The 13,657-nt window shown below is 54.1% G+C and overlaps 3 protein-coding genes across 3 annotated transcripts; 1 reads left to right on the plus strand and 2 right to left on the minus strand.

Moving 5' to 3' along the window:
* Positions 1-214: 214 nt before the first annotated feature.
* J4E85_004014 (uncharacterized protein) lies at positions 215-795 on the minus strand (the record flags this gene model as incomplete). Its single annotated transcript, XM_051468276.1, has 2 exons — positions 215-643; positions 694-795. The coding sequence occupies 2 exons, from the start codon at positions 793-795 to the stop codon at positions 215-217; spliced, it is 531 nt and encodes a 176-aa protein (XP_051327868.1).
* Positions 796-1,034: 239 nt separating this feature from the next.
* J4E85_004015 (uncharacterized protein) lies at positions 1,035-3,043 on the minus strand (the record flags this gene model as incomplete). Its single annotated transcript, XM_051468277.1, has 3 exons — positions 1,035-2,098; positions 2,165-2,766; positions 2,817-3,043. 3 exons carry the CDS (start codon positions 3,041-3,043, stop codon positions 1,035-1,037), a joined length of 1,893 nt encoding a protein of 630 aa, XP_051327869.1.
* A 3,697-nt stretch (positions 3,044-6,740) lies between these two features.
* J4E85_004016 (uncharacterized protein) lies at positions 6,741-9,781 on the plus strand (the record flags this gene model as incomplete). Its single annotated transcript, XM_051468278.1, has 4 exons — positions 6,741-7,099; positions 7,188-8,726; positions 8,775-9,518; positions 9,571-9,781. The coding sequence occupies 4 exons, from the start codon at positions 6,741-6,743 to the stop codon at positions 9,779-9,781; spliced, it is 2,853 nt and encodes a 950-aa protein (XP_051327870.1).
* Positions 9,782-13,657: the final 3,876 nt, after the last annotated feature.

A 13,657-nucleotide genomic window follows, 5' to 3' on the forward strand; every position in this document is an offset into this window, starting at 1 on the left:
GGATTGGGCGTCTCGGATCGAAGCGAGCAACGCCAATCATGACATATGCGCTTTTCTGGTTTCCTTGCATTTGTTCCTTGCCTTGCCCTATCTAGATTATGTGAGTTCAACGAAACATGTTACAACCACAGACTCGGTACCTATGCATCTTCTATCGCACAAATTACTCCTTCTGAGTTGATTCATCAACCCAAGACTGAGGTCGTTACATGATTCACAACTTTCCTTCACCTCCTCCTTGGAGCACATCGCGTACGAGCTTGAGGCCTTGCACGGCAAAGGCCACCATGTTGGCTTCGCGCTCGCTGCTCCCCGTCTCCGCTTCTCGAGTCACTGTCTCCCCGCCCTCCCGTGCCACGGCAAGCGCTACGTAGCCTGGTGTGCGGTTACGAGTCGTTCCCCCTGTCGGCCCTGCGGTTCCGCTCTCGCTGATGGTATACGTGCTTCCCAGTGTCTTACGCGTGTGCTCGGCGAGGCCAGAGACGATGGCAGGGGTTGGGCCGCTGTAGGATTTGATGGTTTCCTGTGTCCAGCCGCAGTATGCGATTCGTGACTCGAGTGTGTACAGGGTAAGACCGCCGCGATAGTAGGTCGATGCGCCGGGGAAGGAGAGGAGTGCTGCAGAGATGAGACCGCCTGCTGCCTGGTTGGAGTGGTTAGTAGGTGGCTTTGAGTTGGACTGGGGGGTCTTACTGTCTCTGCTACCGAGATGGTCTCTTTGCGCTCTTTGAGGAGTGTGGCTACCTCTTGGACGATTTGCTGGAGCTCTTCAGGCGGGAATATGGGTGGTGACATTTTGAGGTATGTTGGATTGGGTAGTTACGCTTCTTCTCAAACTTGAAATTTAAGCTTCAATTGTATACAAACGTTCTTGTGTTAATAATTGTATCGGAGTTATGACGGACGTAGTCGCTTTCGGTGGGGTATTTCGAGGTTGTGACGTATGCGGGGTAGCTTCCAAGGTTCCATTACACCTCCAACCGTATAGATAGTATACCGAAATATTGTACATACAAAGCCAGACACAATTTACTTTAGACATCGAAAGCGAACCTCTCTTCTCCCCTCTTCATCAATCTGATTGGTATCGAGACGCCCCTCAACTGCAGCGTGATGATACTCGCCATCTTGGTCTGGATCAGGTCCTGGGCTCTATCCGTAGCCATCTTGTATAGATCTCTTCTCTCCTTGCCTCCCTTTGGCATCTTCTCCACCTCTTCATCACAAGCAAAGTCATCGACTGCGAGTTCAACGCTGTACTGAGAGAAGATCGCGGCCAATACCGCGAGAATCTCCACTTGAGCAAAGCGTCGACCAATGCATGATCGGAAGCCGTCGCTAAAGGGGATGTATGAGCCTTTGACGGGCTTAAAGAGGTCAGATGAAGTGTCTTCGCCTGCTGGTCCACGTAGCCCTTCATCGTCATAGTTGATGTCAACGAAATCGTTATCGGGCTTGCTATCCGCGAGCCAGCGTTCAGGTCTGAATTGGTCTAGGTCGTCCTTGCTTGAGTCATCAGATGGTGTTGGCCAATACTTTGGGTTGCGATGTATGGCTGCGCTGAGGAATACGTGAGCGTCGCCAGGCACCATATACTGCTTTCCCCCGATATTCAATGGCTGTGGTCGACCCGGTGGAGTAGACTTCGGGATGTTGATGATTGGTTGCAGCAGCCGTAAAGTTTCGTTCATGACTGCCGCTGGCATGCTTCCGAATAGCTTTTGGAAGTGCTCTTCATACTTCCATTCGTCGATGGGCTTGCCCGCAAATATGTTGTCGATGTCGTCTTGCAGCCGCTTCTGGGAGCCCCAGTTCATGGCGAGGAATACCATGGAGAAATGTAGTGTGTTGGCAGTTGTTTCGTGGCCCGCCAACATAAGCACAAATGCATTACCCAGCAGGTCGCTCTTCGTGAAATTTGAACCCTCTTTCTTGGTGATGCCGCTTCCGCGGATCAGAGAGTCAAATATGTCCATGTTTGCTTGAGTCTCGCCGAACTCGACTTGGGTCTTCTTCATTTCATAGATCTCATCCATGTACTTACCCCATTCGTGGGCCGCATCGCTGACTTCACGATGCATTTTGACTGGAGATCGTGCTACGAGAAATTGTTAGATGACATATACAACTCGACGCGGTGAAGTAGTAATAAGAGGGAACTTACCAAGCCACTTAAGTGGCATGACTTGGGTCCACATGATGTTGTGTAGCAGCTGGCTTAGAGCGGCCCTGTAGCTCATGGTGTAGCCAGGAGGGGCTTCCGATCCTACAAAGATAGAGTCTTCGCTCTTTTTGTCCTCCACTTTCTTGCCCTCTTCGTGTGGCCATACTACGCGTACGTCGAAACCCGCTCCACTGATAACATAGAGAGCAAAGTTCATTGCCGCAACGGAAGGATCGGCAATAGTCTCATTGCCATTACCGTCGGATCCGGCCCACAATCCCAGCATCGATTTTGCGTGATGGAGAGTCTCGTTGAACACGAGCTGATTGTTCTTGTCACCGAAACTTGGTGCGACAAGTTTGCGATGTGTGCGCCAATCTGATCCTTCAGTACTCACCAGATTCTTGCCGTAAATGTCCAATGACGTGTACATCTCAAGGGGCTTGGGAAAGTCATTGCGGCGGGTGGTAATCTGAGTCACGGCTTCCGCGTCTGCAACAAAAACTACATTTCTGGTAGGAGATGCGACCATGAAGACGTCCATACCCATCTTCTCGAAAGGCCCATGTCCGGTCATGTAACTCCATTCTGGATTCAGAAGACTGCAATATCCAATTAATACCTCGCCTGATGTCAAGTCGAATTTACGTACTCAAACCACATGCCTCGCCATGATTGTGGCAGAAATCTCTCCAGTAACGGCAACCATAGCTTGAACGTCGACAGCCATAGGATGCTGAACGTATACCATGGCGCTACCACTACAGGTAGTCCCGAGCTCTTTGCTAGCGCGATATTGCGTTGCAGGCCCCGATACTTGGAGATTATCTGATAGATGGCAAAGCTCGCAATGACGCTAAAAACCAGGGTGGCAACCATGACGTTGTTTCGTCGGGAGGACTCCAAGCTCAAAGTGAGGCTATCGACACAAGAAATTGAGATCCGCACGGTCTCGCACTATCGAAGGCGCTGTCGTGAGGACGGTGAAGACGGTGCAGTGGATGGGTATTCGCCTTCCAGCGTGCAGAGGGGTTTGTGACGTATACATACGCGCGATCAATTTTGCCTCACAAGCGTTTCAGGGCCTCGGCTAGGGAGGATCGCTAGCAGATGCATCTCGCGTATGCGTGCTATATGCAACAACTGGCGGTACATTGAGGAATACGGATGAAGCCGTCGTCTGATAGGCTGTGCTCACAAAATCGCTGCTCGTGTGGTGTTGCAATGCCATAGAGGTCTGCGTCATCAGTCATCGCTTCCGAAAAGGGCTTGGCGCCTTCGAATCGACGTGTTTCCTCATATGTACCAGTTGTGTGACGCTTGCGCTCACCACGCATCTGCGAAACACAAAACATGAACGTCTGATCTAATCGTACCACCAGGGGATGGGGACCGCTGGGAGGTGCGCGCTCGGCTGCAAACTCTGCGGTTCGTACGACGTCGTAGGACATGGCTCCGAGGAGCAGCGTCCAGGCAATACTCGCGCGCACCGCCTGGTGGACAGCGAGCAGACGAAGGTTCGCGTATAGCGTATATCGTCACTTGCGACGTCACAGGAATCCTTCCGTCATTGTTGACTGCAATTGTGTCAGCGCGTGCACTTGGATCTTCAGACGACAAAGCGAATGCGTTCGTTCCATGGATACGACTCACGGTTCACCGTGTCGCGCCGCTTTGCCGATTCACCAGCCCCCTCTGCATGTTGTTATGCCACATGCGGCAGGCATGAGGACAAGGGCTACTACATCACTTGCCGTCTAGGGAGTTTGAATTTCTAGAAGCGTTGTTGCTCCGATCGATGGCGAGGCTTGGTATGCCGTGTCGCAGAGTGAAGCGACTACACCGACTCGACGGCAACTTCTCGACACGAGATTGACTCGCTTCTGCGCCGTCTTTTGGAGAGGTAGTCCAAGGGACACCCCGTTTTTCTACTGGACGCCTCATGCGTTCCACGTGGTAGAGCGACAGCCGCCAGGATGCTGTAAGCCAGGGTGTTCCCACGAGGGTCGCAGGCCGGCCTGGCTTAGACAATCTCGGTTGTGGGGTGTCGTCAATCGGACAGGTCCTCTCACGCATCAATCATCTAGTCTGAAGCAGACCGCAACTTGCCATAGCGCCGGTGAGCAGCAGGGCCGGGCAGAGTCGGCTCGTCATCTGACAAACTGGCTCACTGGCTATCTCTGTTCGGAGCTTAGCAGCAAAGGCACTGCTGTTTTGGATTGATGTCGCCGGGCAGCTGACCGTTTGTTTGCGGCAGGCCCTTCACGGCCGAGTAACCAGGTTACCTGAGCTTGGCCGTGTTGCAAGGGTGTCGAGGGCACTGCGGCGTGCACAGTACCGACCTACTCCAAGTGCACAATGGAGGGGTCTAGCAAATGTTCCTGACGCCATACTGGCGGTCGCGTGTTGCGGCGCGCTAGTTATTACCACTGACTTTGGAGCTCATGAAACTAACGACAATAGAATTGGCCGGCGCCTCTCCGGCACCTGCCATGAGCAGCAGCCGCGATTTCCCTAGCAGACGAGGCGGACAAAAGGGTGATGCAGTTGTACACACACTACCTCGCCATGTGCCACCAGACTGCCTACAGGCGTCTCGCCAGGATCTGCAGCCCGGAAACGCAACGCTGATCTTTGGGCAGCAGAGTCGCAAGTGACAGGTCCTGTTCGCGGAGACTCGGCGCGTGAGTCGCTGCGACTCCAGCACGAGCGCGAAGCTTCAGGTAAGCAGAGGGCTGCGGGCGCAGGAAGAGGCGCGGCGGCGTCGCGAGATATCGTCTGCAGCCACCAGCAGCGCATCACTTCCATCAACCTTCTCGAATGCCTCGGTGCCGCTGCAAAGTGGAGGCTGGCCGACTAGGGATCGTGACTAGCTGGCCTCAGAGCTCGGATCAGTTTCCTGAGTCTTCAGGGCCAGCAATTGGGCGGAAATTATCCGACTACAGCTGCTGACGGCCGGCACGATGGTTGTTGCAGGGCGGAGGACCGCGCATCGCCGCACGAGACAGCGAGCACCGTGACTGTCACATCGCCGGCGCTGGTGTTGCAGCAGCAGCAAGTCATTATTGCAAGTAGACGTGTCGCCAACGGCTGCAGACGGCGGCCAAGTAGCAGCAATGGATGCGCGGTCGCGTCGGGCGGGAGCAACGTTTGCTGTCTGCAACGGCATCATCCTATGGCACATGACGGGCTCTGGCAGCGCGCGCTGTTTGATACAACGGTCCCCATGTCGTCCTTGACGATGGCCACACAGCGCGTCTGGTGGCTCCGCGCTGCTACCCTGGTCTCGTAGCCTGGTCAATGGCACAAGCGACCTGTGTGCTGCACATCCTTCGCTTTCGCGCTAATACGCCGCCTTTGCATCCTCGTCCATCTCTCCAGGCTTCGGTATGGTGTTCTCCCCTCCCGACACGCCCATCGCCCACCACAACCCCAACCGTCACCACGGCTAACTCGCACTGCTGCCCTCCACCACCGCCCGTGTGCCTGACCCAGCGCTGACCCGCCTCCCGCCCCCCGTCGCGTCTCGCTTTGAGCTGTTCCTTTTTGCGACTGATTTAGTTTCGCGCCTCTTGTGATTGCGCCCTGGCCCCTTCGTTCGCACGGCCCGGTCTTAATAGCGCCACTTTTCGCCGACCAAGCCAGCAAACGTCGACAGCATAGACCGTCCGCGACTCAGCTATTTGGGCCTTACCTGCTTCGGATAGTTGTCTCCGGCTCCATGGTAAGAGAGTCTTGCCCAAGGCTAGGTCCTTTCTTCGCGCACGCGGCATAGGAAAGCTCCCGTCCTGCATCCCACTCTGGCCTCCGAGCACTTGCCCTGCGACGCTTTCCAAACTCTTCCCCTCTTCCAGGCGATGACGCGGGTTGGGCTGTCATCTGCAAATCATCTTTGACTTCCCATTCGCTGACTCTGGCGAATTGGTCTTTTCCTGACCCTGCGACTGCCGAGGCCGCCCTCTCCACCACCTGCCCACCCCCCGCGACCTTCCTGGCTTTTGCCGTTTGGTGGTCCTGGGACCATCCGTTTTGCCCAGTAGTCGTCTGTCATACATAGCCGCATGGCCATAGCGGATTCCGTCTGGCATATCTAAGGATGGCTGATCCTGACGCGCCCGGCCAGTCTAAGAGAGCTCGTTTGGGCTCCGGCAATCTTGATCATCCGCAGTATAACGGCCACGGATTTCCACCCCCTCCTCCACCGCCTCATACCCAACCCACTCGACCTCCATCCCATCCCACTTTGGTCCAGGCTTCTCCCCCCTACGCTTCTCACGGCTTACCGGTTCCGTCTGCCCAGTACCCTTCTCACGTTCAAGGCTATCCCGGACCGCTACCTTCACCGTCCCTTCCGCCATCTGATATTCGTGCCCTTGCGGACCCACGGAACATACCCTCACCTCGTCAGCATTCCAATGGCGTTACTGGAGCATCGCCTGTGACGATCCCCCAGGACCGAATCAACAGCTACCGTCCCCCACTCACACCTCAGACAACCACTGCGCCAGAGCAACACAGTTCCCGGTCTACCAGCGTCAGTATCAGTGTCGACGTCAAGTCTCAAAGTCAGACTCCCATGGAGCATGGCGGCCACCACCAGCCGTGGGCAATCAACCACGAGCATCGCCCCAATGGCAGCATACCAAATGGATACAACCACGCCATAAGTCCATCACACCCCAACGGACCGCCATATCATGTCCAGCCTCCACCACCTGTCCAGCAGCAGTATGCCGCTCCTGCTACGCCCTACGCGCAGACTCCGTACATGAACGACTATGGAAACGCGCAACAGATACGGCGAAAGCAGGTGCGCGCCACCCAAGCGTGTAACCACTGCCGTTCGCGAAAGCAAAAGTGTGACGAAGCACGACCGTGCCAGTTCTGCAGAGAGAACAACTTCGACTGCCAGTACAAGGACGTCCCGCCACCCAAGTGCGTTGCTCCCTCCCCCCTTTGGTTCATCGCTGACCCACCCTAGGCAAGACAGAAGCATGATGCAACTTCAAGAAAGCGTTAACAGCATATCTGAAGTCCTGTCGCAGTTCGTGGACCAGTTCAACGGCTGGAAATCCAGTGTTGAGAGCCGGCTCCCACAGCCGCGAGACCACGAGATGATGTCGAATCACGCTTCGCCCGTAGCTTCTTTCTCGGCACCCCCGAGAGAGCACGGCACATCTAGATGGCCTACTCCCATACAGGGAAGAGGACACATGGGCCGGGTCAACAGCAACCTGAAGATGGAGTCTCCCATCGCTCCTCACTCGAACATGATGTCGCCTTTGGGCGGACAAGCGTCGGCATCCATCAAGCAGGAGTCTCAGTTCGCGCCACCTCCCCAGCAACCGGCCACACCAGCCGAGAGTGTAAGGACAGACCGCAGCCATGCCACTGAAACCAGTCCCAAGGAACAGACCGGTCTGCAAGGTGACCACACCACACCTGCGCACAAGCTGCTCGATGAATGGCAGCAAATGAGCATTTTCTATCAAGGTATTCCTTATCTACGAAGGCTAATGGACAACGGTCGTGAAGTCTCGGACTACCCGATGCAGCTTGAGCAGGATCGCGGTCTGTTGCGCGTCTGGGGTGTTGGCGAGGGCCAAGACCTAAACGACGGAGCGCAGGGACCCGGAAGCCCGGAGAGCAGCAACGACTCCGAAGCCGCATCGCCAGCACCTGGCAAAGAAGGCCTATGGGGCTATCCATTTTCTCCAGACGCCGGTTCCGTAAAGACTCCGATCGGCACACCTCGAGAGTACTTCTCCCATCAGCCGCGGCAAGCCACTAGCAACGGGCTTGGTTCAGATGGTCGGCCCGACTTCTCGCGCCCAGTCATGTTCGAGTTGCTCAGGTCCTACATGGAAACGATGCACATATTCCACCCGTTCATGAACGAGACCAAGCTCAGGCGCATGTTCAAGGACTTCAGCGATCAATATAGTCCTGATGCAAGGCCTATGAACCCCCGCTCGCCTGCTCCCGTCCATGGCGTAAAGCGAAAACACTCGGAGAGCACCTTCGAAGGAGGATTAGCAACAGGTCGCGGCGAGATCGAGAGGTCTCTGCGCAACGCGATTGTACTGCTCGTCCTTGCTCTTGGTAAAGTCTGCGCTCACACAGATCCCTTGCCCGCGCCGAAGAACGACCGGCATCCATACGTCAACGAATGGGGAACCTTTAGAGAATCTCCGCACCCCAATGGCGGCAGTTTCACCAGCGAGACCTCCGATGAAAATCGCCCAAGGAACATCGACCTACTACCTGGCATGGCCTACTATGCCTACGCCACCGATATCCTAGGAAACCAACAAGGAGGTAACACTGTCGCGCATGCGCAAGCTAATCTCCTAGCTGCACTGTTCCTCAGTCAGTATGCTCGCGTACTGGAGAGTTGGAGCTGGATCAACAACGCGTGTCGCATCGCCCTGGTTCTCATCAAGGCCGACTACAGCAAGCTACTCCGTCAGAATAGCGACCGAAGACATACATGGAGCGGCAAGGAGAGATACAGACTCAACCTGGTGATGTGTGTCTACTGGACAGCTCTCCAACTGGAATCGTGAGTATTTTCGTTTGAATAGACTTATCGTTTGCTGATAGTTTCTAGTGATATCCTGGCAGAGATGAGCACTTTACCACCTTCCGGCATTTCTGCACATCAAAGCGAGATCATGTACCCCGAAGGCGTCAACGAGAGTTGTTTGCAAGACCAGGATAGCAACTTCGCGCAGCAAGAGGTGGAAGTACGCGCAGGCCCCAGGCAAGACTTGATGATGAAGCTGTACTCCACGCAGACATTCCTACGAGTTGTCCTCAACGTAGCGCATAACGCTCTATACGGCCCCACTGGCCGCATGACCTTCGATCCTACCAGCTTCAAGGAGGTTGCTCACCACGCACTTACCCACAAGGAAATACTAGAAGGTTGGCGGAAGCTGCTCACACCGGAACTGGCCTGGTCGGACGACGAGTTACCCTCGACAGATCTCAACATTGCTCGTGTACGCGCCAAGTACTATGGTGGCCTATACATGATGTTGCGACCCTACCTCAAGCTTGCGAGTCACACGCTCGAGTTCCCGCCTCCGCCCCCAGGCACGACCGGCGCTGCACAGCACAACTCGCCATCGCCTTATCCAAGTGCGGCTACAAACCGAAACGTGCAAATGGTTGACCTCAGCGAAGACCAGCACAAGATTATCAAGATCGCTTGCCAATGTATTGACGCTGCTATTCGGAGTACTATTGCATTTGATCGCGTAGGCGAAGAGCCAGGCAGCACGTACCACTACTTCACACCCACGCGCAAGAAGAGGCTCATAGTAACCAACGTCTTCGGCACACTTCACGCGTAAGTTTGCATCAGATTATTGCCTTGGCATCTTAACTAACACATACCCCAGACAATTCGGTAACATGCTCGTTCTAGCCTCGGTTTACAAATCCAAATTATACCCCCTACTACCCAGCGATACCTGGCTCACCAAGGCCAACCTCGCCGCCCTCTTCCGCCGCACGATTTCTGTCATTAGCGACGTGGCGCAAAACTCGCCAATCCTCCGCATGGATCTCGAGATCCTCAAAAACGTCCAGAGGCAACAGGGTCTCGAATGAAGCAATCAACATCATGACGACATATCCAACATCGGCCAGGCGCATTGGCATGACGACTCCCGCCCTGCGCTCCCATCCGACGATGTATCTCCGTATCTCCTGCACACGGCAGCCACCCTCGATCTGAACCGCCATCCGACACGCGCCATTGTCTGGTGGATCCGGGCCGATACCGATCTGAACGTGCATGATGATTTGCATGAGTAGACTCCGCGGAAGCTGCACGTAACATTCTTTCTGGATATTTATATATTTGCTTTTTGGGTTCCATCAATCTCGCCTCTGTTTTATTCCCACCACCCACGTCGATCAGGACAGCTTTTTATTGTTAGAAAGAGAGCGAAACGCATTGTTACATGCGCAGCAACAACCGCACACGCGAACGGCAACGAAACGGAAGGCTTCTTTTCCTTTGGACTCTTTGGAATTATCTATCATCATCATTGGGCGGCTAGCGCTGAAACCAAGCATTTCGGAATCCATCATTTCCTCACTCTTTTCCTTTGCGTCTCAGATCTTGTCCTCGCGTATCTCTGGATTAACCCAAGTTACCCGCTGTATGCACACATATCCGCCCAAGGCTTGGTAGCGGGGACGGAGCAAGTTTTCTCAACTGCAACTAAACCTTTGCTTTTCCTCACACCACTGCACGCCGGACCACAGATATGGGTATACCCAGGGACCTTTTCTCGTTCTCCTCTCTCTTCCCCGTCATCGTTCACCGATCAGACTAGGGGTCTATGTTACGTTTGTGGAGGGTGGTGTGGAGTCGGACGTCGGAGCGCATCTACATCGATGCACGCTAGGACTCGCGAATTAGGAGATCTTGGGTTCTAGGTCCAAGCCACAGCACTCACAACCCTGTCGCTTTGTCGCAATAATCACAATGTATCGGGCCCGCATCGCATTTGCAATCCCATCCATTTTACTTTGCTTTTCGCAGCCGGACCCTCGAGCATACCGTTCATGCAATGGTGGAACTTTGATCTACAGGTCCGCGGCTTTTCTTTCCGTGGCTCTCACCCAACGGCTTTGGATGGCCGCATTTCAAGTCGTAAGCCGTATCGCGAACAGCCTGCAAGATGACCGTGTTTCGTGTGCTCACTAACGGTACTTCCTCGGTCTAATACTGTGGCGTCGCACGCCCCGCTCCGGCTTGGGATTGGGAGAGATTGGTCCGCACGGGTGCAGCGCCTCAGCCGTTTCGCTCGTGCGGGCTGGCTGCGGTTCGCCGACTCCTGCTCTACCGCCGCCCGCCCCCCAAGTGTCACACATCACGGTAGTAATTGTTTGTAATAATCTGATTGATGATTATCTCACACCGATCAGACAGAGTCCAATACCATGGCTCCGTCTCAAACTGTATCGCAAACTCTATCTTGCAGTCGCGATGCATCCCTGCTGTCGATTATGCGGCGCGAGCATTTCAAGGGACGTATACAGATGCGGTGGTTCGGGCGACCGGTACATTCACAGAGGCAAAGAAGCAACAAAAGCTATCTTGAACGTCAAGGGTAAATCCGTTACATGCGCGACTAATCATCATACGATCTAACATGATCCGATTATTACTGCTACATTTCGCGGAACCCAGGGTTCCCGGAAAGGGTATCAATATGCGCAACATCCAACCTGCATACCAAGTCCAAACCCACGATCTCTAGTCGCTGCCCAACCAGCCTCAAATGCAAAATGCAATGCAATGCAAGTAAATCAGTACATGACGCCTCATCTCCAAGTCCATCTTCCTACGAAAAAAAGTGTGAGTGGGTTATTCAAAAAGGTGTGTATGTACTACGCGATCCACGTGCTCCCCCTCTGCATGAAAGGAGGGCGCCTCGTCGCGTAAAAGAAAAGCAAAGAGCACACAGGCGGGTAACCTACGAACCTAGACTAAACAATTGCCAAACGCACCTGCCGTATACGATACCACCTGCATAGCCCTCCCTCCTCCCAAGGCGAATTGAATGAATAACTTGAAATAGTCATATTTTCACCGCTCTCGTTGTTGATTAACCCGTTGCGACTTCGCTTTCGTGTTCGCAACAAAATGCTCATGTGGTTACGCAGTACCAACGACCTAGCGGCTTTTCCCTCACCGCAACAACGACAATGATGGCGGAAAACGTATGCGAAGGACGGGAGCGGCACATGTTGCCAACTCTACTAACCGTGAACCCTTCATCTGACTAAAAACAATCATGCATCGCGCTCATCAAGGTAATCGCCTGGCAAATTCCAACGTCCGCGCGAAACACCCAAATAGGCAATAAATCACGCCAAAAAAGCAGAACAGCACCCTTCAACATCAACATGATTGCTTGAACTACTGCACGCAAAGTCCGGTTCACTAGCAACGTTGACAGCAACTTGTCCCTGGCGTGCTTGCACAATAGACACATCCCCAATCCCCCCGGCGCTATTTGCGGCTCGAGCGAGCGAAGTGCGAAGAGCGAAGCGCGAAGAAAAAAACGTGACGGCGGGTTCCGGTCAAGACGATCAGAGTAGCGCGGACCCTGAGCCTTGAAGTTGGGCTAGAGCAGAGACAGAAGTTATTGATGACGGGTGTTGAAGCTAGTTTAGTCACTGTACCCACGTGCTCCGTTGCAAGCTAGGTGGGCACGCTCGGAAGCTTTACGGCGGGTGAGGTGACGTACCGGACTTGGTGCCGAGTGTTGGAGGGGCTGTTCTGGAGTACGTACTTACTTACGCTATGAATGCGACTAAGGAGGGTGCGGTGAAGGTGGATTCTCGTACGAGATATTTTTGGGGGGAGGCTGGGAGTGTTGCGACAGTTGTTTACTGAGCGCCTACTGCGGTTGATGTTCGGAATGTCTGGCATATCGTACGTGTTGGACAATGTGTGCATGAGTAAGATGCTGATGCGTTGGTTGCCGGGTGCAGGCCGTCGATCATTTGGGGTAACCTTGTACGTGTTGGAGTCGCAACGTACAACTCCCTTCCCATTCGCGTATGCTGCGCTCTCCAAAGTCGCAGTCGCTGCATGGACTCCTTTTCCTATTCATTTACTTCGCGCAGTATCTACTGCAAAGTGCACTGTATCCTGTCGATCATGCATCATTGCTGAAAGTGTCCTGTTTTTCCGCAGTCATCGGACCTTTCTCCATTGCCTGTCCAGCGGTCAAGGGAAATTTCATCATCTGATAAACTTGACAAAGCAGTAGACGGCGATGTCCCACGTTCCCGAGGCACACCCAGAAACGGCAAACCTGGCACGGAGTACGAGTAGAGTTTGATACGGTGAAGCAACGTTGGGCAGCAACGAGCATTTCTCTGGTTCAAAATGCTGGGAAATGAGCTGGAAAAGGGCGTCATTAAGGTGTTGCGGAGGAGACTCCGTTGCGTGAACTTGTCACGGGTGTTGCTGCCAGGTGGGATAAGGTTGCGGCACATTCGCTTTCCATCGGCAACTTCAGCTTCCTGGGGGGCGCGTGGTTGCCATACCTTGTCTCGCAGTCGCCGAAGACCTCGATACCAGGCTTGTAGCGCGTGCGACATCGTATTTTGAGGCAAATCCGATTCATGCTGCTGGTGATGGCGAATGCTGTGATTACGTCGGTTGTCGATGCCGACTGTACGCTAGACGCGACTCGATGATTAGGTTTACACAGCTGGGTATTCGTAGCACGTGTTTTCGTGTTTGCTTTTTCTTCTTTATACTTTGAGTATATACTCGGAGTAGCCGCGCGCGTGGGCCTTAACAAGAGTCAAGCCTGTTTGATGCTCGTATTCGACTATATTCAGCAACATTACCGGTACAACAACCCGGCCATACAAAGTCCTCTGATGCGAATTTCTCTGATGTTGACACCTGGGCAGTTGCCAAGATGGGTAGGCGTGTGGAAGGCGGGCGGA

Source organism: Alternaria conjuncta (genome assembly GCF_024043145.1).
Source record: "Alternaria conjuncta strain BMP 0040 chromosome Unknown scaffold_5, whole genome shotgun sequence".
Classification (NCBI taxonomy): Eukaryota; Fungi; Ascomycota; class Dothideomycetes; order Pleosporales; family Pleosporaceae; genus Alternaria; species Alternaria conjuncta.